This window comes from Diadema antillarum, unplaced genomic scaffold (assembly GCF_040938485.1).
Source record: "Diadema antillarum isolate AM-2024a unplaced genomic scaffold, OU_Dant_1.0 scf00000006, whole genome shotgun sequence".
In the NCBI taxonomy this organism is placed as follows: domain Eukaryota; kingdom Metazoa; phylum Echinodermata; class Echinoidea; order Diadematoida; family Diadematidae; genus Diadema; species Diadema antillarum.
This window is the reverse complement of record NW_027270895.1, coordinates 4714191-4737697: the sequence shown is the minus strand read 5'-3', so window position 1 is coordinate 4737697 and position 23507 is coordinate 4714191. Positions and strand designations below refer to the sequence as shown.

The following is a 23507-nucleotide window of genomic DNA, read 5'->3' as shown; positions in this document are numbered from 1 at the left end:
TCATTACATCGGGTTTGAAAAACTATTCTGTCAGTAACAGCTCAAACACCACACAACCACTTCGGCCGGAATACTTGAACGAGAAGAGTTGAATGTTCAACCGTGGTGGTAATTGTCCAAGGCTGCACTATTCTCAGACAAGACCCCAGAGCGCCCATCGACTATAAGACGTACTAAGGGAGGAATCACACTAGATGCTTGGCATCTTGGAATAAGGCAACCTGTGCATTATTATTTACGTTTTTTTCATACTTGCTGGAATTACCGACGAAAGATGCGGTGGTACATCATCTTGCATGTTTTGGTCCTGCACCTCTGGCGATGCAGCAGTGAGAACGTTGGAGGTAAAGAAGTGAAATTCATTCCCACAATCCTGACTCCTTTAGTTATTAAGGTCTAATGCCTATAGAGTTAGAGTACTGGATTAATTTCTCTGTCCGCTCACTCATAATCATTCTGCAGAAAAATTTTGAGTCTTCGTTGATTCATTGGTTTTTGCCGCATGATTAAGAAAAAAAAAAGGTAGATTATCGCTGTCACCGTTGGTAACAAAAAACAGATATGAATACGTTTTATGTAATGGGTCAAGGCACGTAAGCCTTTCAGGACCAGCGAAATCCTATTTGCGCATGTGCAAGCACAATACCTGGACGTAGAGCATTTTTGTCAATTCCAAACAGATTATCTATTGTCTATAGTTACGTAAGAAAAAATATCAATTCCGACCGAAGAAAAGAAGGTCATATGATTAAAGGAAATAGTAAATACCACTGCCAAAAAAGGACTAACACTTGGACTTGTATCTTTTAAAATCATTCTTCATGTTCAATGTAGATTGTTTGAATGTTGTCAGCAGTTTGTGATGTTGATGAGCCCACAGCTGTCTACTCGGAAACGAAAGAGGTCCTATATTCACGAGTACAGATCAAACAATGGTGTCGGAACTTTCAAAATCTCGTGCAAAAAAATAAGAATATGAAGTAGACGCAAAGCAAATAGAAAGCAAGACCTCTTCAGCTGGTTTTTATGACAGAGTAACAACCATTGATACGTAGATTGATGGCCGGTAGATGGCACTCCATGGACTAACTGTAGGGATTTTTTTTTTTTAAATCTTTTCAGCGTACATAATAACTCAATATAGTTAAAAAATGAAATGTTATTTCCAATAGCACACTTGTCGATACAAGTTCAAGAAAAACAAAACGTTTGGATACCGTTTTCCAGGTCTCTAAACTCTGCTCAGCAAAGATGATTCAATATTCTCTTTTTGAGGCATTTGATGAATACCTGTAGAACCATTTAGATGTTTATTTGTTTTCACATTCCACGTTTCAACAAATAAACCATAAACATAACCAAAAAAAAAAGAGAGAAACGCATGAGTGAATTGTCAAGTACAGCATTTAAGACATATATATACATGTGAAATATTAGGAATCTTCATAGAAGCATTGCTTGTATGCTGATATGAGATAAATTCTTACTTGATATTTATAATTGAAAGGAATGACAATTTATGAATTAGGGAAATATATACGTCGAAGAATTTAAAAAAAAAGAAGAAGAAAAGAAAAAAAGAAAACAAGGTCCGCGGCACAAAACTTCTATAGAGATGGTGTTAAAGATCCTAATTTTCAGTTTGTATATGCCTCGATCCCTGAAAAAAAAAACAATCGAGAGGGATTGAAAATCTGTTTTTATAGAATATTAGAATCACAGACACTTTTTGGAGTGGCTAAGCCCTTTTCTACATTTACTGATGAAAATAATGATAATTATAACATGAATTGGATTAGCAATTGTAGAATCTATTACCTTGAGCTGACACTAAACTAAAAACCATGCCACCCACCCCCGCCCCCTTGAAATTGTCAGGATTTGAAGTAAAATTTCATTATCTTTTTCCACTTTGACACTACCATTTCAAAATCGACGGATTTTTAAAATTGCCGGTTTTTTTTTTATATGATCGCTTTGATTGCATTGCACGACGACAATCATAATGCATAACTTTTGATATTTTAATTATAGCAGCCTGCGCACTCCAAAATAATAAACAAGCAATGCTCCATCAGATTAGAACAAAGAAAAAGGAAAGCCGCATAATCGTCAAGAAAACGTGTATATCCTCAAAATATTCGTATTTTCAAATATCTTGTATCGTGTAAAAGTGTACACATTGTCAGCTGATTGTGTGGGACCATTTTGTTTACCGAGTAATAATAATGTTCTCACCTTGCTTCTGATAAACTGTTAAACTATATCTGCTTTCCAGGTTCCAGCATTTACACGTTTATCACTGTAATTGTGGATAAAACTGGATAACAAACCAATCGAGAAACAGGTATCTACCGGCAGAGCATGCCACGGAACAGATATGCTTTTTGTACAGTGTGGGAAAACAAGGGAAATCAAGCGACAATTTAATCATTCAAATCTGATCAATTATATTTTTGGATTGTAGATTAGATATTTAGATTTAGGCCTAGATTAAATATTTGGATGTAGATAGGATTTCAGACGTGTATCAGATTTTGAACTGTATATGAAACTTTTAGATGTACATTGTATGTTTGATTTTTATATGTAAATACCACCTTTAGATGTTCAACTGGTTTTAAAAAAGGAAGAAAATAAAACTCTCGTCCTGCTTGCAGCTAATCCGATGTGTATCATGACATCACATCATTGCACTAATTCCAGTATTAATAACAAGTTCACCTTGTTCATTTGTGAGAATATATATCACGTATGTCATTTGCTTCCTCCTACCAAAGGAAGTTAGAGATCATAAAGAAAGACAAATAAACAAAAAACTGATTATCGTGACCGATTAACCCTAGAATGACATCATAAACACAGCCAATGTGTCATGCTTCTGAAACCAGAATCGGCCTAACTCACCGAGAACGAGAGGAAGGGAGTAGAGAGATTTAAAAAAAAAATGAGAGAGAGAGGGAAGAGATGGAGGGAGAAAAAGAAGGCCCAGAATCACTGTGATATACTACTATAGTACCATATACCAACTCGGCCACTGGTGCCTTGGTGTACATCAAAAGAGAGAAGAAAGGTTTTTACTTTCGAATCGAATCAGCCAACACGGATCACAACCTAGAACGTGGAGGACAAGGTCCAACCGGAAGACCGCAATACGTCATCCCTGCTTAGGACGGGATGATTATTATGTGCTCTCTTTTTTCTTTCCCTTTCTTAGTGCGGGCAAAGTATGATTATTTTGATATGATGACTCACTTTTTGAGCGATTCATGCTGAAACAACAGTGGAGTAGGTCAATAATCGTAGTGGTAGTAATAATGATGATAATAATATTGATGCTAATGCTAAAGGTATAGTGATCACTGGTGATAAAAATGATAATCATTATCATCAGCATGTTAATCAAATAGTGGTTGTACTTATATTTTGTCTCATATTATAACATTAGAGACAGGAAACTGGGTACTCATCCCGGTCGAAGAAAATGAAAGCGTCTCTTCGTCGCCTCTTATGTGTGTTCATAGCTCATTCGTTCACAGCTCAATCTGTCTATGAGTATGTGATACTGCTCAGACCGAATGGTCCCAGTAGAAGTGGCCACTTCAATCTTTCGAATCTAGTTCGTGGATCATACAAAATTCGATTGCGAAAATGGGCGTGACACATTATGCTATACCGTTATTTCATTCATTAGTTCATTCATTTTCCATTTTCAACAGAAACATAGAAATATTCTACAGAAATTGAATACATAGATTTCATCATGATACAAAATAAAGGATAAGTTTACAATATATTGGAAGTATACTAACCAGAAACAAACACCCTGAACAAATCCCTACACCAAGTCGCTGTCATCATTGGTCATGGCTGCGACTTAGTGTAGGGATACTCACTGAATGCCATCGATGATTTCGCAGACATCGATGGCATGCAGTTATGAACGCACGCAAACACTCTCTTGTGCAATGTACGCCCATTTGCATGTTTTTTTTATTAGTCCATGGATAAAAGTCATACCGTGACGTTGACTTAAACTATCTATGTGCGTGTGGACCCAATGTAAAGCATTTTTCTTTAGCTTGTTGTGCATATCGTAAATTGTGTATCAACGTTCGTGTGACCATTTTGCGACCCCCAAAATTAGATTCATTTCATAAACTGGTAACATAATGAATTGTAGAGGTAAGTAATTCAGACCTTTCCTCAGAATAGTAGAACTGGGAACTTCTTTGTGATGGAGGTCGAAACAATACTTAAAGGGTGTGTACAGTTCTGGTTGAGGTGAGGAGTTAGATTTTAACATTTTGTGATATATTCAGAAACCACTCTACGAGACGTCAAGGAACATGCAATTCTGAGGGATATCAAAAGTTTATTCTCTGAAAATCGGTTTTGAAATGGCTGAGATATCTAAAAACAAGGTGAAATAAAGAGATTCTAATAAAAGGCGTGGCCTGTCACCTTTTATTATTATCACTTTTTTGATATCTCAGCCATATGAAAACCAATTTTCATCAAATAAACTTTGAATCCTTCTTATGATTACGGGGTCATCCCACTAGACCGACACCCATCACGAGTCATACAGCCCACGAGTTCGACATTGAAAACAGGTTCATGAGTCATACAACTCACGAGAAGTCATACAGCCCATGAGTTCGACACTGTATAGGCAAATAAAGCCCATGAGTTCGACACTAGGTAAAAACAGCCCACGAGTTCGACAGATACAACACGGCCTTGTTGGCTTAGTGTCGAACTCATGGGCTGTATGACTTGTAAGCTGTATGACTCGTGGGTGTCGGTCTCGTGACGTGCACCCAAAATTACATGCTCTTTCATATTTCATACGAGGTTTCTCATTATCTCACTTAGCAATGTTCAAAACATGAGTCCCCACCTCAACCAGTAGGGCCTACTGCACAGTCTCCTTAAGATTTTCAATGACTTTATTCGGACCCCGAAAAAACTCCAATAGTCATGACCATAATTTTCGCTGCAAAAGGAGCATTCTGTTTTTTATTCTCCAGTGACAGGGAGTTAGATTTCCAAAAAAAAAAAAGTCTGGCAGTGTCTGAGGTGTATTGTTATAAGATTTTATACACGATGTTGCGACTAGCATTCTTCAACCATGTAAAATTTCGTGACGTTTGCAGGAAGGATTATGCCCTTTAAAGTCCCGGTGTTGTTATTGTTGTTTTTTTCTATTAAAAAATAATGAAACCAGACAGACTCCAGGAGTACCTAAAAAAAAATAAGGAGTTGACCTACACGTTTCAAAAAGCGAAGTGTCTCTTTAGCTCGTAATGGACACTTTATATAATGTATTGACTTTAGTGGCTCTTTTTTAAATCCGAATACGAAGTCACTCACAGGTCTTAATTTGCAAGTTAAAAAAAAAAGAGTATGACAAGGAAGACTGTATGCAGAACTCCATCAGGATATGACACATAGTGGTCCAAGTACTTCCGGTGAGACTCAATCGGAAGAAGTTCTATGAAAGACAGAAGAAGGACATGAATTGCCCAAACCTCTCATTGCAACCGCTGTACGAAATTAGGACAGAGTTGTAATTTGCAATCCTTGGAAGGTAATTTCGTCAGTATGATTTTGCGAGGGCGTTCGAGTCAAGTTTTCTGTTTTATCAAATTAATCTCTTCTGCTCTCCCGTCTTTCATGAGTAAAGTAAGGACGAGACTAAACAACCAATGTCTCGTCAGCTGGTCGTTGTACCGTAATGATCGCTAAATCTAAACGCCGACGCTTGCGTTCAGCATTGTCTTTCCGAATGTTGGGCGATGAATGTAATTCGTATGGGAATTTATTAACTGTCACATGTACAGTTGTATGTATTTCCCCGTAGTTTGCAGTACATGTAGGTAGAACGTTGATATCGTTGTTATTTCTTTTATACCATGATTGTCTTCTTAATTCATGACTAAATACGGTCACATATTGCGATTCCCTTTTTATATTTTTACGCATGGCCCTGTCCTGGATGGTCTCGATGACGCTGTAAGACGCACCAAAGAATCCATAGAAGGGGACATTCTTTGGTTTCTTAAGTTCGTGTATTGAGGTTCAGCTCCCTGTGCACTCAAATACCCTGATTCCTCCTGACGGTCATGTAGTGCGTACATTACTCAATTTTGACTCTTGCGGAGCTCAAGATTCCACACGTGCACTGATATACGTCTATTTTCTCCACGCGGCCGGTACTAAGGACACTTATCATTCTATTTCCATCATGTCCATAGCAAAGAAAACATAGATGTCTGAATGGCTTCCCCTTGTTGGTCATTTCATCACTCAAGCTACATGCATTTCTATGTGATTGTGTCGACAATGTTGTGTACGCCCCTGAAGAGAAATAGGCATATTTATTTTATCCTTTTTCAAAATTTGTTATCGTCATTAGATATCAAGCATTATTTCACTCATCATTTTCGTCAAGATTGTACATTGTACTACTACTAGGCTTAATGCTAGTACTACCAAAGTTGACTACTACTTCTACTACTACTACGACTAGTTAATACCGCTACTACTGCTACTACCACCACTACCATTACCACTGACACTACTACTGCTATCATTTTTACTACTTCTTTTTCCACTTCTACAACTTAAAGTAATGAAATGATTATGTTAGTTTAAAGTGATAAAAGAAGCGGTAGTTTTACAAGAGCGATGAAATGCGATAATTATACCTTCTGTGAAGGGAGGGGGGATCTTCTGTTCGGCCTACGATTTCCTTTTGTCTCTATTTCATCCCACTGCTTTTGACTCCAAAAAGTCTATGACGTCAATAATGAATTAAATAACAAAAGGCCAGACTAAAATTGTGCAAGAATTTACAACAACAACATAAATAAATAAATAAAAATCATAAATTTCTGGCATAGCAGTATTCAAATCTTACCTTGCTGTCTTTCCTCTTCTCCCACAGACATACGGCTGCTGAATGGCGACCACATCTACGAAGGCCGCGTGGAGGTATTCCTGGGCTCCCGCGGGTGGTACGGGACGTGCGACGAGGCTTGGAGCATGGACGAGGCTACCGTGGTGTGCCGCCAATTGGGCTATCCCGGCGCCATCATGGGCGTCCAGAACGCCGGCCGCACCCGGGGTATCCCCCTGGCAAGGACGTGGCACTGTACAGGGGGTAAGCTTCCAGTCATAGTTTTTATCACTGGCAATAGACAAATTTTGTGAGGCTTTGAAAGTTCCTGGGTTTTTCCGTTACAAATCTTACCAATGGCAATCTCGAAAGTGTTTTTTTTTTTCAAAGCCTTGCCCAACCCAAAGTAAAACTAATGTTTTTATCTGTTTCATTTCCATCTGAGAAGATGGCTGGATAGCCAATATTATTGCAAAAGCTGGTCTTACATGGAGTCCAGTTGGAACTACTTCACAGGGTTAAATACCCTGCTCTTGCAACATGCATTACAGTATATTTAAACAAAGGATTCTTCTTGCAACTGTATGTAAAGTAACACGCACCAGTAAAAAAGTAGTTATTCACTGTTGTTAGCTTATGTGCCATGCACGACGAAACATGGGTGCATTTCCATGCGTTGTCAAACTATTAAGACCGCCTCCTAGAAAAGACCACCTCCTCAGAAAGACCGGCTCTTAGTACCACCGACATTATAAACAATTTCCTTTCTGGTCCTACGTTTCAATGTTTGGATCTGATGGCTTTTGTTTATCTGGTTTTTGTATCAGTCTTTTCTATGTCGGACAAATCTCGGGCAAGATCATGTTTGAAAAGAAAGACTTGTGTTTCAAAAGTATGAATGAACATAATTGAATTAACTGAATGCTTACTGATTGTTAAAAAAAAGAGAATAATTCATTTTATCTCAACGAGCGTTTACATACATGACATTGCCACAATCATAACTAGCAGGTGTTGTTCTACAACTAATAATACTGTTGTTGCTTCTGTAGGTTTTACTGTTGTTATTGTTGTTACCTTTACCCTTCTCTTGATCATTGAACTGTATTCTTAGACGAGGAGACACTGCTGGGATGTCCATTTGTGCCCACGTACATCTGTCTACAGGCTGCTGGGGTTATTTGTCACGGTAAGAACCAGTGATTAATCAAAGTGAAAACGGCTGAAATGAGAATATTAGATGTCTCATTGCGTGCATGCAACACTGGTGTTATAATCCGATTCACTAACAAAAAAGAAGAAACACACACACACGCTGTAAATATGCATTAAAGATATGACATCGTCTCATGAGTTGACATGAGTTCAGTTCGATTCAATTCCATTTAAATCTATTATCCCTTTTCGACAAAAAGAAACTGTTTGTCAGCTGTTTGTAGAATGTAAACGTAAATGCATGGAATATAGTTTGAAAAAAAAAGAATAAAACAGAGTATACCAAAAAAAAAACAGCGAAGAGGTTTCCATAACTGCTTTATTCTGTTTGAACGTATACATTGTACCGTACCGCCCGATATTCTAAACACACACACGCTGTAAATATGCATTAAAGATATGACATCGTCTCATGAGTGGACATGAGTTCAGTTCGATTCAATTCAATTTAAATCTATTATCCCTTTTCGACAAAAAGAAACTGTTTGTCAGCTGTTTGTAGAATGTAAAGGTAAATGCATGGAATATAGTTTGAAAAAAAAAAGAATAAAACAGAGTATACAAAAAAACAGCGAAGAGGTTTCCATAACTGCTTTATTCTGTTTGAACGTTTACATTGTACCGTACCGCCCGATATTCTAAACGCATGCTTATCGAATGGATATGAATTCTTCATGGCTTTAGGTCCAGGATATCTGGGCTGCTACCATGACGAATTCGGTCCCCTGACGTCGACGCTGTCGGAGAACTACGTCATCGAACCCGATATGACCGTGGAGCGATGCCGGTCATTCTGCATGAGTCGACATCTCCGCATCGTCGGGTTGAAAAACGGAAATGTGCGTTCCACTGCCTCTCCTTACCATAGTTCTGATCTAGATCTTAATCATCTTTATTGTTTGTCTCCACAATCCATAGGAATATCATAGTCATCTCGCTTTCTTATAAAATTAAAGCGTAGAGTATGATTATCATGGTATAGTACAAAAAAAACACAGTCATCTAGCTTTCTTTCAAAAACAAAATGTTTCTTTCAATGACATAGTTATCATGGTACATTAGACATGGTAGAGAGCAATGAATTATCCGGAGATCTGCGTGTATATAAAAACACACAGCATTTCTGTATCCTGATCTGTATCTGCAGTATGTGTATACAAATACACAAGGCTTGACACAAACTTTTTTTTTTTTTATTCTCTCTCTCGTGGCTGGCCCGTTCGTACCACTAAAATCTTTGAACTTTAAATTTTGGTGGCCCAAAATAAAAGGAAATATTACAATTTATTTTGCATTTTTGCTGCCTGGTCGGGCCACCGCGCCACTGTTAATGTGGAGCCCTAATATCTTTATTGTCTGCATTTCTTTATCTACTTCTCTTTGTTATCTATTTATCCAGCTGTGAGACTCTGACTTTTTATCTATCAAAATAGTATTGCTATGTATTTTGTAAAATTACGATTCTCAGGTTCAATATGTCTAGGCGTGCATGTGTGTATTCATATATCTCTGTGTGAAATATTGGAAGATTTTGGTGCAGAAGTTTCTTGAAGGGAACCAAAGAAATTGAATCGCATAATTATCTATCTATCTATTTAGTTATTTGAATATACATACATACATACATACATACTCACATACACATATTCATACATACATACATATCTATGCATATATACATAGATACATACGTACGTGCATACATACATACATACATATACATACATACATACATTATACATACATACATACATACATATATACAAATATACATACAAGTACATTCGTTTACTAGTATATGGATACTGATATATTCGTATGCAGGAATGTTACTGCGGCCTGTCAGAGTCTGAGCTGGCAAACCACGCCCGGCTGTCGGACGCCGAGTGTCAGGCTGTGTGTCCTGGCAACAACAAGGAGGTGTGCGGCGGGGTCCGGAACGGAACGGACAAACTCTCCGTTTTTGATGGTGAGACTTGGAAACAATGAAAATATGTAAAACCGCCACCAAAATGGTAACCAAAAATCTTGAATATCTCAAAAACCGTCAAGGATGCACGAGTTGCACCAACCAGACTCGGACTGAATATCAATCGAATATCATGTTAACCATCTGTAAGGAAATGATAATATCGGAATTTTTTATCGGAAGTTTTTGGTTACCATCTTTAATATCTCATAATCATGAAGGATGCAAGAGATGTATCATCCAGATTCGGATTCAGCATCTTCGAAAGAGGTGAAAACATGACTTTCTTGTTTCAATTTTCTCCATTTTATACAAAAATATAATTATCATGATGTCATATTTGTAGGCCATACTGGCTGGCATTTTGAATATTTCAAAACCCTCAATGATGTAAGAGCTGCATCATCCAGATTTTGATTCAGCACGTTCGAAATGAGGTAATACCATCAAAAAATCTTTGGCTGAACGATGAAATAATTTCGATTCAAAATCTAACTTTGACATCCCTACTATGAGTCTGTTATCACGTCGTGTATACAGTATGTGAGAATCACACCATTCCCATTCATCTTGAAGATTAACATACAAGTAATGCATAGCTGGTGAGACTGAGTTGATGGGGATCGATGCAGACCATTGCAGAGTATAATAATGGAGCAACGTGCACGGGAAGCAGCCATATTTCATGAGACCCCCCCCCCCCCCCCCCACTTCCTTTTCTTTCACCAGTGAACCTCGGCGAATGCGTGAACCCGGGCGTGCCCGAACACGGCAGACAGCTGGAGAGTAGCTACAAGTTCGGCGACATCGTGCTCTTCGAATGTCACCCCGGCTACGAACTCGTGGGCGTACCCGCCATCCAGTGCGTACTCGCTTCCGGCGGAGACGGTCAAGAGGTCATGTGGAGCACTTCTATCCCATCATGCTCTAGTGAGTTTCAAACGATTTTTAAATTATATATGCCACGTTCGCATGTCCAACTCAGTCGACGGCGTGCCAACTTCGCATATTCTGCTCAAATCCTCAAAGTCCGCTCAAAGCCACCCTAACCGATCGATAAATTGCCAAATGCCGCATTGCAGTAAAAACTTTTCTCGAGCTTCCATTCGTCTGACGTATAACTTGCATATGATGTGGTTAATGACTATCAAGCGGTGTTGCCTAATTGATTTGCATGGAAATTCTACGTTTCTGTCTCTGTTATGTGTGCAAAAGTTATTCCTTTACAGTAATTTCCAACAGTAGGTTGTAGATCATTTTTTATGTTAATTACAGATGAGTACCTTCAAAACTACAAACACTGCATTGCGCACACGCTCACTTTACTACAGTCATGTAGTATCAAATACTTCAAATGACAAATCATTTTGCTCCATTTAGCATTTGCAAAATATATCTTGATATTCTATGAGATTAAACTATGAGATTAAACTAAAATGTGAAAAGTTTATATGACAGTTCCGTTTTCATGAAACGTGGAACTATTACGATTTCTTTTAATAAATCATATGTTTTAATCCAAAGATGGAGATTGAATGTGAACAAGTCAAAATTGTTCGTAATCACCTACTATGAATTTGCAGAGCTTCCATCAACTTCAGCACGACCGATGACTACGCAGAGCACAACTTTGCCTATGGAGACGACGACGCCAAGTACGACCTCGAAATCGACGACGGAGAGGATGACGACGACGAGACCAACAACTGAAGCCACCACGACCAGGAAACCCACTACAGAAAAAATGACAACGACCATAGAGACAACGACCGAAGAGATGACGACGACGGAGACGACAACGACTATGCCCAAGGCGACAACCAAGGAAGACCTGTCGTCCACGCCCTCGACCAATGAAACGATGTCCTCCGCTCAGATGCAGGAGACGACTGCCGTCATGATGACCACCGGTGAAAGGGAGGCTTCCACCACTGAGACGCAAGAAAATAATACTGCGGAAAAATCTTCCACGCCGACACGGAAGACTACGACGATCACATCGGAGACGATGACGATGGCAAGGGAAAGGGACACTGATTTTTTTACAGATAACATGATAGACGAAGGTAAATGTAAGTGTGAAGTTTGATATGAATTTGACAACCCATAACGCGTTGCCTCAAACTTAACCAAAACGTTCATTCAGGGATAAACGCTAAATGCTTGTAACCAAGTAAATTAAAGGACAAGTTCACCTTCATAGACATGTGGGTTGAGTGAATGCAGCAATATCATTAGAACACATCAGTGAGAGTTTGAGGAAAATCGGACAATCTGTTCAAAAGTTATGATTTTTTGAAGTTTCTGCTCAGTCACGGCTGGATGAAAAGACTAAGTAAGCTTGTGATGTCACATGAGTACAGCCATATAAACAAAGAATAAAGAAAATTCAACATATTTCCATTTTTCTCGGATAACAAAATAACACTCGACTTCTCTCTTTCAGAAGGCAGGGGGAATAATATTACCCTTAACATATGTCAGTAGCAAGTCGAAGAAATGTGCACTTTATTCAAAAAGTAAAGTTTTGTGAAATTCTCTTTTTATTTTCCTTATATAGTTGTACGCATGTGACATCATACACTGTAGTAGTCTTCTCATCCAGCAGTGACTGCGCAGATACTTAAAATATTCATAACTTTTGAACTGATTGTCCGATTTTCCTCAAACTTTCACTGATGTGTTCTGCTAATATTGCTGCATTCTCTCAATCCTAATGTATATGAAGGTGGACTTGTCCTTTAACCTTACCCCCGAAAGAAACTTAAAACAACGAATGAAACAAAAACTCTAACAAACAGGTAAGAGAAAAAATACATCTTATAAATGATCATGACTTTAAGAAGAAAATAAGTATTGGACGGCAATCTGTCTAGATTTATGTATTATGATATGGAAGATGTTCATAATCGCGTCATTGTTGAAGGAATAAGAATTTATCAGTTGTCACACCTAGCGATGTAAATACAAAACGTCGTAAATCTTTTTAGTATTTATCGCACTTTGTGTGACAACCGATAATTCTTAGATTAATAAATTCTTCACAAGGTCAGGCAAAAAAGTACGCAAACAAAGAAAAACCAAATCCGAAGTTATTTTTCATATAAATTGTCAATTTGAAAATCAGTTACAAATAGGAAGGAAATACACTTTTTATACTTCTGCAATGTTAAGAAGTTTAGTGATTATATCCGAACAATAAAGACTCAACTGAATGAGATGTTTTACTATTCATTTATTATAACACTGCCACTGACAAATGAAGTCTGCTATGTTAATGTTTAAGGATAAAGCACCAAGACTCAGGTATGTGGTTTCATGAGTTTGAAATCTAAGAAAAATGATAATGATAATTTTAAAAAAAAAAAAAGTTCTCTGGTCTCGATTTGTTGATTTGAAAGTCCTAACACTATATAGTGGTTAGATTTTTTTTTCCTGTGAGTACATTAGTGAATAATTCGCGAATAAATCTTGCAAATCCTCACGCACTAACAAAAATTCTTCCGCTGATTGATCTTTCTTTCCAATAGTCACAGAAGAGCCTGGAAACAAGACTAGCATCAACGAAGCGCAGACAGGTGAATTTAGTAAGTGCTGTTTGACTATCTCTACTATGGGCTTCCAGATTTTTTTTTCTGTTCTTCAACTTATTTCTTTATCGTTATTCTTTTCCAGACGAGCACCCATCCTACAAGCATTGTTTTTGGTTTTTTTTTTCACTGGGTCCCTCAAAAAAAAAAAAATCATCTTTTCTGTGGCAATTTTAATCTTCCACGCATTAGACTTTGAATAAAGAAAGATACGTTTTGAAAATGGTTTTCATCATCGGTGAAAGATTTGTATAGATATTGCCTGTCTCAGTTCAGAGTACCTGGTGACTGGTTCGATTTAGATGAGTTTTTTTAAAAGAATAAATAACATCTCAGATTCCTGTGGGAAAGAGAAATATTGAGGATGCGAGCAAGCAGTCACATAACACTTTTTAGACTGTGTTCTGCTTTGCAACGATTCGTCGAGGACCATTTATCTAGATTCATCCATGCAGTCAGGACTTGTTCCACGTGGACATTAATCCACCTTATGGCTACAACCTTACCACTTGGTAGGCCCTATTATATGAGGTAATGATCTTAATCAGAACAAAACAAATTAAGCAAATGAATAGGAATCACTGTGTCGTCACTGTATTGAAAAACGAAATGATGCTGATGACTTTTTTGTATTTTTCCACTTACATCACTGACAGGCTTTTTCGATATGATCTCGGAGAATCTGATCCTCATATCTATTGGAGGAACATTCCTGATCATTCTGGTACCCGTCATCTTTATCGTCATCTTCAAAAAGGCTTGTAAGAGGAGAAGGTAATCTGATCTGATACCTCTATTCAGCTTTTCTTTGGTATTTTTTTCATGATTAAGTCGCCGTAGGACAGAAAGGAAGAACCACTGTTTGTTTGTTTGTTTGTTTGTTTGTTTGTTGTTTTGTATGTACCCTGAACATTAGATGCCGACCTCAATAAACCAACAATTTGTTTGCATTTACAGGTAATAACTATAGCAATACGAGAGTCACAATATGTTTCCTTAATCACCTTACCAACCACGTAACTCTACCGTTTTCATTTATTTCTAGCCTACCTATGATAAAAAGGAGAAATATCATAAGAACATGAAATATTATCTCATTAGGACACATTCTATGTTATAAGTGAAGTAAATTGCTGAAGGGGGTAGAAGATATCGATTACGCCTTCTTACCGAATTAGACAGAAAGGAATCGGATGTGAGATAATGACAATTGACGACAATATGGGAATGTCTTTCTATTTTCATTGTATTTTCTTTACTACTAACACCAAAAAAAAAAAGCGAAATTATGAATTGCAACATGTATCATTCACACTTTTCATTTCAATGTTGTTGCTCTTGGTACGCAACTGCAGGAGACCCAATAGGAAAGTGCAGATCGAGCGATCGATCGATTATCAACTCGGAAGTGAGGTGACGGGTTTCACGTACGAGCCCCTAGCCACGCCGCGACCTCGTTACCAGTCGTTCAGGAAAGGGTTCAAGCGATTCTCCAAGCGACCGTGGTCGGACCGCGAAGAGGAGAGCAGTGACGAGGAGCTGTGATGACGTCATTGATATCGTTGTGTTTCCATGTTTACAAGCACAAAGTGTTTGAACTCATTACTCATAATTATAAGACTGTGTTGATGATTAGTTTAGTGGGAGTTTTTCCTTTGTCTGCAATGTAACTGACCTACAATGATAAACCCATCAGGGGCGATTACATGCAGGGTACCACGAACTCGAAGTTCTCCGCGAACTGTATTAATCTATCAAAACAGACAAAGTTACACTTATTAATGATTATGTTTTCTCATGAGTGTGTTATGTTTTTTCAATAAAGCAAACTATGCGTCCATACAAACATTCCGTGTACGCATTGGCAGGAAAGAATATATGGATATACTGGTATAAGTTATCATGACTGCTATTATGAGAAGAAATAGACGTTTGCTATAGCGAAACTGTTAAATTATTCTTTTCTTTTTCTAGTCGTTCTGGGAAAAACGTGCAAAAAAAAAATGTTATGTAAGATCTTTCACTGTAAATAGAGTTAGTTTTCCCATTTTTTCTCGCGCTCGTCGTTTGAAGAAAAAAAATCAATGCTATTATCTGTGTATTAATCATACTTCCAAGAACAATAACCTAGATCAACGTGCATGTACAAGTATGTAGTTGTTTGCATTCGAAGAGAAAAATCGGCACTGACTGAAGTTTTTGAGAGAAACAAGATTGTTTGTCAGCTCTCATTTTGTTTTGAATCTGCGAAGCTACAAATTGGACTTAAATTGACGGTTTTCGGTTTATTGTAGGTGTTGTCTTCTTGATTCTATTCGATCCAATACAAGGAAATCAACTGACCTTGAAAAGACGCGATATTTTTTTTTCTTAAAGATTGACGCTTGTCAAATGCTCCTCGTAGAAACAGCAATGAAATAGAATCAAGCAAACAAAGAGAGGAAAAAAGAAAATCACAGTAGCATGTTTATCATAGTGAGCGTACATGTATATTGAAAGAGTCTCTGTAATTGAGATGTGTTTACAGTAGTCTATGGCGGGTATGTATTCCGTGTAAAATGTAAGCATGTGGTTTGGTCATAATCATTGAAGGCATTATTTGCCATTTGCAGATGAAACAGAAACCCATCTTTAGTGCTTCAAAATAGATCTAGAATATGGGTTAGGGATAGAAACAACTAACACAAAAACTTGAATCAGTATAATCAATGTTAAGTATTGCTAAATATACACAAATGTGCACAATAGTTATAATGAACATGTTTCTAGACTAAACCGTGTACATTTGTGGTTTAGTCGGGAAAATATTGATATCTCCTTGTACTTTAGGCTTTATCAGAAAATGTTGATATTACGATAGGATGTTTTGTGATACAACTGACCTACACATTATGCATCAAATGTAATATCTCGTACATTTTTTTTAATCGCTGACCCAATGGTAAACAGTACCTTTAAATTACTGAAGAATTCGGTTGTGCTTTCACACCATGAACACTCTGTATTGATCATGGTTTAATGTAGATAGTATTCCACGTTCTATGTTAGCGGATTGTTACTTTCTAATAACTATCCCCTTCTCATATCCTCTTTTATATGTGTGTTTGTCTGTGTCAGTGTGTGTGTTTGTGTGTGTGTGTTCAATGATGATGACAAAGGTATACATTTATGGGTATTATGATATTATCAATACCAAACTGAATAGCTGTTTCTGCGGGTATCATTTGAATGAACGTGAAAATAATTATATTGTATGAGAAGAAAGATAAACTGGGAAAGAAAAAGTCATCTCGCCTGGGTTCGAGCCTCTGTAATTGATATCAACCGTTGGCATGATATATCTTGCGTTTGTTAGTTTGTTTGTTTGTAGAACGATATTACCCAATCCGGTTAAGTCCTACGTAAGGAGTATTCAACGCAGGGTATACAGAAATGACTCGTACTATATACTTAGTGAAATGTTTCCATTATCCGGCGAGAAATTTAGAAATCGTACTTACTTTGTACGTACATGGTAGATGGCAATATATTTTGCAGTCAGGATGGTTGATGTAAATAATGATATTATGTGACACTTTTTCCCAAAATATATGAAAGATGCAGTGATAAATAAATGTTTACGAACATAATATAAATGCAGGTAACATTCACCCGTTTATGTCAAATTCTGTCTTGAATCATTTGAGTTATAAACAGATGCGGGACATATTGTGCAAAATGTATTACTGAACTGATGCTTCCAGATATAGATAGATAGATAGATAGTAGATAGATAGATAGATAGATAGATAGATAGATAGATGGATAGAGATAGATAGAATGTTTATCTGTTAAGATAATTCTTAATATTTTCTTCTAAATCAAGAAAATGTCGAATACCCAAATAGAAAACTGATTGATATGCAATCACAGTGAATAGCAATTATTAACCACGTCTAATGTGTTTGTGTGTGAAAATATAAATACATGTATTATGTTAATGTTTTACTAACAGATAGGTACTGTGTGTGTGTGTGTGTGTGTGTGTGTACGTACGTGTATGTACGTGTGTGTGTAAAGAAGAGACAGACACAATACCTCACTTCAGACGTTCATTATATCAGTGCAACATATCATTCTCATCTGAGATGAAAGGAAGGTGAAGCAACAGCATTCTGTTGCACAGGAATACTTGAAAAAGATAATTTAGAAAAAAAAAGTCAATGACACGAAAAAATTGTGATACCTGACAAAAGAATACAGATCATTCGTAAATTATTTGATTTTGTCAATCGTGAATGCGATTTCATTCTGCTCCTTTAATCATGTGAAATGCTGCTTGAAATAATGCTTGACATTTTAAAAGAACTCTCAAAATAAGATTACACAAATGTAGAAATAAAACTATTTCTTACCTGATGGATTTGGCATTGCACCCGGGTGCCAAGTGTATTGCATGTCGCTAGGGGAAAAGAAACTACGGATTCGTGACCACAGTGACCAGGGAACGGCATTCGGGCCTATCTCGAAAGTTAATGTTAATCTATCAGTGTTTATCTTTATCTACACTAAACTAATGTGAATTGCCGGTTTACTTTGACACCTGTATCTGGTTGTATCTATGAATTTGCCAATGTGATTTAACTGTTTAGACTATTCAGTAAATGACACTCTAGAAATGGGTGAACGTACGAATTAAAGAATCAGAATGAAAACTTCATAGATTCAACATGAGCAGCAGTAACAGTAACATTATTTGAACTTTCGAGAAGTAGTGATAGCACTGAAACATCGGCATGCCCATTTACAGTCTAGCATAATTTTGCCCTAATGATTTTGTGGCCAATGGTTAATAAAGGAATGTGAAACTATTTTACCATTTTATAGAAAAATATGCATTATAGCTCTCTCCCCTCTCCCCCTCTCTTTCACTCTCTTACTCTCTCTCCCTCTCCCTCTCTCCTGCTCTCCCTCCCGTACATCCACAAACAATCACACCCAATAGAAAATACAACTTTCAGAATCACCCTTGTTTTCCGCTTATATGAATCGGAATGCAGCTACTTTTCTCAAAGTTACCATATTTCAATTTTTGTTTTACAGTATCCTTATTTCAAGGGGTGATGTTGATGGTTGAATGACATTATCTGTATTAATATAGAGGGAAAATCGTTACTGTAAGTCAATGTCACATGTCCTTGATGGAAAAATCCGTAACCATACACGTAAGCCTATGCGTACATACAGATAGGCCTACAAACTAAAAAATAAAGGTTCAAATTTGCACCCTATTAGTCCCTGTAGCAGCACCGTGGGGTGCACAATTGCATCTTTTATTATGCAAGTAGAAAATTAAATCTCTTAATATTTGTATTCGTACCTACAAAGATGCAGACATATCCATCAGAGTGTAAGTTTCATCTTACGAGTAAAACCTTGATATTCGTGGTTCAAATTTTCAATTCACAATATTAATGCTTATGGTGCATATTTGCACCTTTGATTTACATAAAAATGAGGGTGCAAATTCGCACCCCCGCAGATTCAAATTCAACGTATTGCACCTCTAAGGGTGCAAATTGCTTATTCGGGTGCAAAGTTGCACCCCATAGGGTGGTTGTATAGCGACATTTTGGGGGTTCAAATTTGAAACCGTATTTCTTAGTGTGATATACACTATACATAATCATTATAAAACATGAAACAGCTATTCAAATTCATGAAAATTCTTCCGTCGAGATGCTCCCAAGATGAAACAGCTATGTCGTAAATGAAAATAGTTCTAATGCACTAATTGACTGCTGTCATCAAAACTGGTCAGCGTCGTCAAAGACTAAGTCGGGATTGTCCTGTCCCGAACCGCCCGTATGCAGGTCCGTCCGACGCACGGGGTTGAAGGTCAAGAGTCCCTTTTCGGCCAGCCTCTCCTCGAATGTGGACGGGAAACGCATCACCTGGAGCCGCCGCCGGTCCTTGTTAACACTGGCGTAGAGAGACTCGCGTTCGTCCGCGTCCGCTATCAGTGTCGCCGAATCGGTGGCGACGCCCCATTCTTCCTGGCTGCTGTTACCTGGGTCGGACGCGTTGAAGGTCGTTCCCGCGCTGTGGACGGAGACCTGCGGCATGAGAGTCTTGTACTCGAGGATTGCCGTGCGCAATTCGTCGTCTGCGAAGATGGACTCGGACCGAGTGTGGGGGACTTTGGCGGAACCGGCCCCGCCCTCGAATATCACGTAGTCGTTTGCGTTCATATCGTCCGGCGATTTCGGGATGGAGGCGAAATCCGTCATCGGCAGTGTCTCGCTCCTAATCGAGAAGGTGGAATATTGAGACGAATTATTGGAACTATCATGTTTAGTTTGAGTTTGAGTTTATTTTATTTCGACAGAGTCACTCACTTCAGCTCAAGGCTGTTCTTCAGTGAGTCCGTGAAGCGGTATAAACAAAATAACATAATACGACATTTTATACAAAGATATACATAGCATTCATAGCACAAGAAAAACAAACAAGCATAATAATCCTAATTGTACAAGAGCATATACGAGGTATGGAGATACACAACAAGAAGGAATGAGGAAACACGACGCAAATGTTGGAAGAGACAGAATGATACTAATTTGAGAGAAAAGAGGAGCAATCAAATTAGAAAGAGTGTAAGATATGGGGAGTAGCGAAGTAACCAATATATATAAAAGAGAATCGGAGACATGCGTAAAATCGAGAGAAAAAAATAGACACGAGATGACTTACTTTTTATTGCCGGTAGAGAAGCAGAGAGCACAAATGAGAAGAATGATGATGATGAGGAGGACTATCCCGAGGGCAGCTGAGAGAGACGCTAAAATATTGGAGGAAACCATAGTTGAGTTTTTATTATCTGTCCTTCAGTCTGTGGACTATTAAGATCATCAAACTAATCATCTTCCAATCACTAAATTGGCACCCCTTAATTCTACTGCATATTTTATATCAGATTAGATGGAACTGCCCCCCACACATACACACACAAATACCCAAAAAGAGAGAGAAACATGAATTGTCTTGTATTTCCAATGTATTTCCAATTAAGGAATCAGTTCTACATTCAGCAATAGTCAGCTGATAGTAAAATAACGTTGAAAATTTGCAAGCAAAGCAACTTATGGAATGACAGCGTGGAGATAGATTGGAATGAAACAAAAATATGAGGCTTCAAACAAGGAAGTTATTGCACTTTAGAGCATTACATGGTTTTATCTAAATAAGAAGATTGGATAAAAGTTAGGTGAAATGATGATGTTATCACCTCACAACACTCCCATTGGTTTGTGGTAATGATATTACAGAAATCATGCATTTTATGACGATATTTTATCATCTACAAATCATCCCCTCCTAAATGCCATCATGGCCAGGCTCGTGCAACTCAACAAACTAACCATAATGGAAGTGTGTGTAGGTTAGTTGGAGACTTGGGAGGCCATGACATCAGCACCTCATCTTGTTTTAATACGTAATGATTAATTTGATCAAGAAACAACTTTAAGTTTTTTTGTCTCCCATGTCTGATTGTGATGACACTTCTTCTGTTTTCTGTTGGGTTGATATTACTGTATTTTTACAGGATCTTACACATGAGGACTCTTAAGAGATTAATGGTAAGACGGCTTACCAATGAGTATGATCGGAAACGGGTCTTCTGCGCTGTTAGCCGTGGTGGTCTGTATAATCTTCGCAGTCGACTCGAACGTCGGTAAATCGCCATCGGTGTGGTCAGGGATTCCGCTGGTTGAATCGACTGTTGACAAGAGACTAGGAGTTGTCGCAGCTGACTCCGTTGTCGACGCACTTGTGGTACCTGACGTCGACATCGCTGACGAGACGGTGTTGCTGCTTGACGTGAAAGTTGTCATCCGAGACGATTCTGAGTCGGACGTTGCTGTCCCTATTGGGGTATGACCTGTCGTGTACGAAACGCTGTTTGTGATGTCACCGACAGTTGATGTCCTTGAGCTACCCGAAGTTCGGACAGTCGTTTGTGTCTCCTTGGAATGGGCAAAAGTTGTAGGACTATTAGTCGCCTTGTGGTATGTTGTGGTCGCACCTGACGTCGACATCGCTGACGAGATGGTGTTGTTGCTTAACGTTGTCGTGAAAGTTGTCATCCGGGACGTTTCTGGGTTAGACGTTGCTGTCCCTGTTGGGGCATGACCTGTCGTGTACGAAACGCTGTTTGTGATGTCACCCACAGTTGATGTCCTTGAGCTACCCGAACTTCCGACAGTAGTTCGTGTCTGCTTGGAATAGTCAGTACTTGTAGGACTATCAGTCGCCTCGCGGTTTGTTGTTGTTAATGAATTATTGAGTGTCGCCGTTGTTAGTGAGGTAGATCCCGCGGAGACAGTGCCAGTGGCCGTTGTATCCTCCCGTGAGGTTGTTGTGGCAACATCATCGAACCATGTGGTCATTGCACTCGTCTCAGCGACAACAGCTGTCGATTGTACAGTGGGAGTGTTTCCATGGAAGGTGGTAGAATAATCTTGCGGGGTTGCAGAAGTAAATTGAGAAACATATGGTAGGCTCGATGTGGTGGACGATGCAGCGCTTGATTCAGAAGTTACTAACAAAGTGGATGTTGCGCCAGCAGTACTGATTCTAACGGTAGTCTCTTGCCTGATCGTGGCATCGGTCGCTGAGGACACCCTGGTAGAGCTTGCTAAATCGATTGTAGGTGCAGCGGTTTGAAGGTCTGGTGGTGTGTAATCGGTAGTCTTTGGCTCCCTGGATGAGATGGGGAAAGCGCTGCTCAGCGTTCCATCTTGATAAGAAGTTGTAGGGCCACTCCCATTGGAGGTCACGTCCGTTGTCTGAGCTGGAAAATCTGTAGCAACGGTCGAACCTTCAGAGGAACTGGTCCGTGTTGCGATGTCGGTCGCTACCTCCTCCACGGTAGACTGATGGATTGTCACATCTTGTGATGTCGAAGGGAGGAAAGTACTCGGGAGTGATGGATCAGAAGTTGAAACAGTCGTCTGTAGAGGATCGACTGTAGGTGTAGTGCTCTCCGGCTGCGTCTCAGTGGCATATACCAGAGTTGTGCTGTCCAACCCTTCCGTACTACCAAAGACAGTGGCAACCTCCAGTTCTGTCAGAGAGTTTCACAACTGTCAGTAACTTGTTTGTTTGATATAATTCACTCTTTTTTATTCTACAGGACGTGAACAGAGGACAAAGCAAATCTTTAAAAGAGGAGACCAATTAGATAAAACACTTTACACATAATAGTATTCTTATTAATTAAACTGCGCATGGTACATATCCTTTGAGGAAGCAATTTCGGTGGTTACATCCTAGATCAGTTGTATGTAAAATGTGAAAAAAATACCCCCTAACATTACTACACATGAGAACAAAACGATATTATGAAGACATTGAAGACACTGATTTTGCTGATCGAGATAACTTAAAAATATCTTAGTAATGCGCTTATTTGCCAATCGTTGTTTTTGAATTGTTTTGAAAATGTTTGTATTGATTACAGTCGAAGTAACGTAACATTCCCAAAATAATACAGTTTGCTACTCTCTAGCTCCTGAACTTTATCATGACGAGGAACGTTACGTAAGCTTGCGCGCAAGAGAAAACAACGGATACCTATGCATACGAAGTCAGGCGACGTCCAATTACCGTCCGCTTGACAACGAACCGTCGGACGGCCTTCGAGAATGAAGTCGTTGACGCACTCGTAAACGGCAACACCACGGTATGAAGTCGATGACGTGAATACGACGGTGGCGTTGTCTACAGTCGGCGAGGGACCGCAGTCGACGGCTAGAGAGAATGACATAGAGTGCTCAGTACTCAGAAT

General features: G+C 38.6%; 1 protein-coding gene across 1 annotated transcript; it reads left to right on the top strand.

Moving 5' to 3' along the window:
• Positions 1-274: 274 nt before the first annotated feature.
• Positions 275-15223, top strand: LOC139715990 (uncharacterized). Its single transcript, XM_071627547.1, has 10 exons — positions 275-344; positions 6953-7168; positions 8019-8093; positions 8804-8958; positions 9944-10088; positions 10818-11018; positions 11672-12160; positions 13619-13675; positions 14335-14452; positions 15034-15223. Exons 1-10 carry the CDS (start codon positions 275-277, stop codon positions 15221-15223), a joined length of 1716 nt encoding a protein of 571 aa, XP_071483648.1.
• The last annotated feature ends 8284 nt before the right edge of the window (positions 15224-23507 follow it).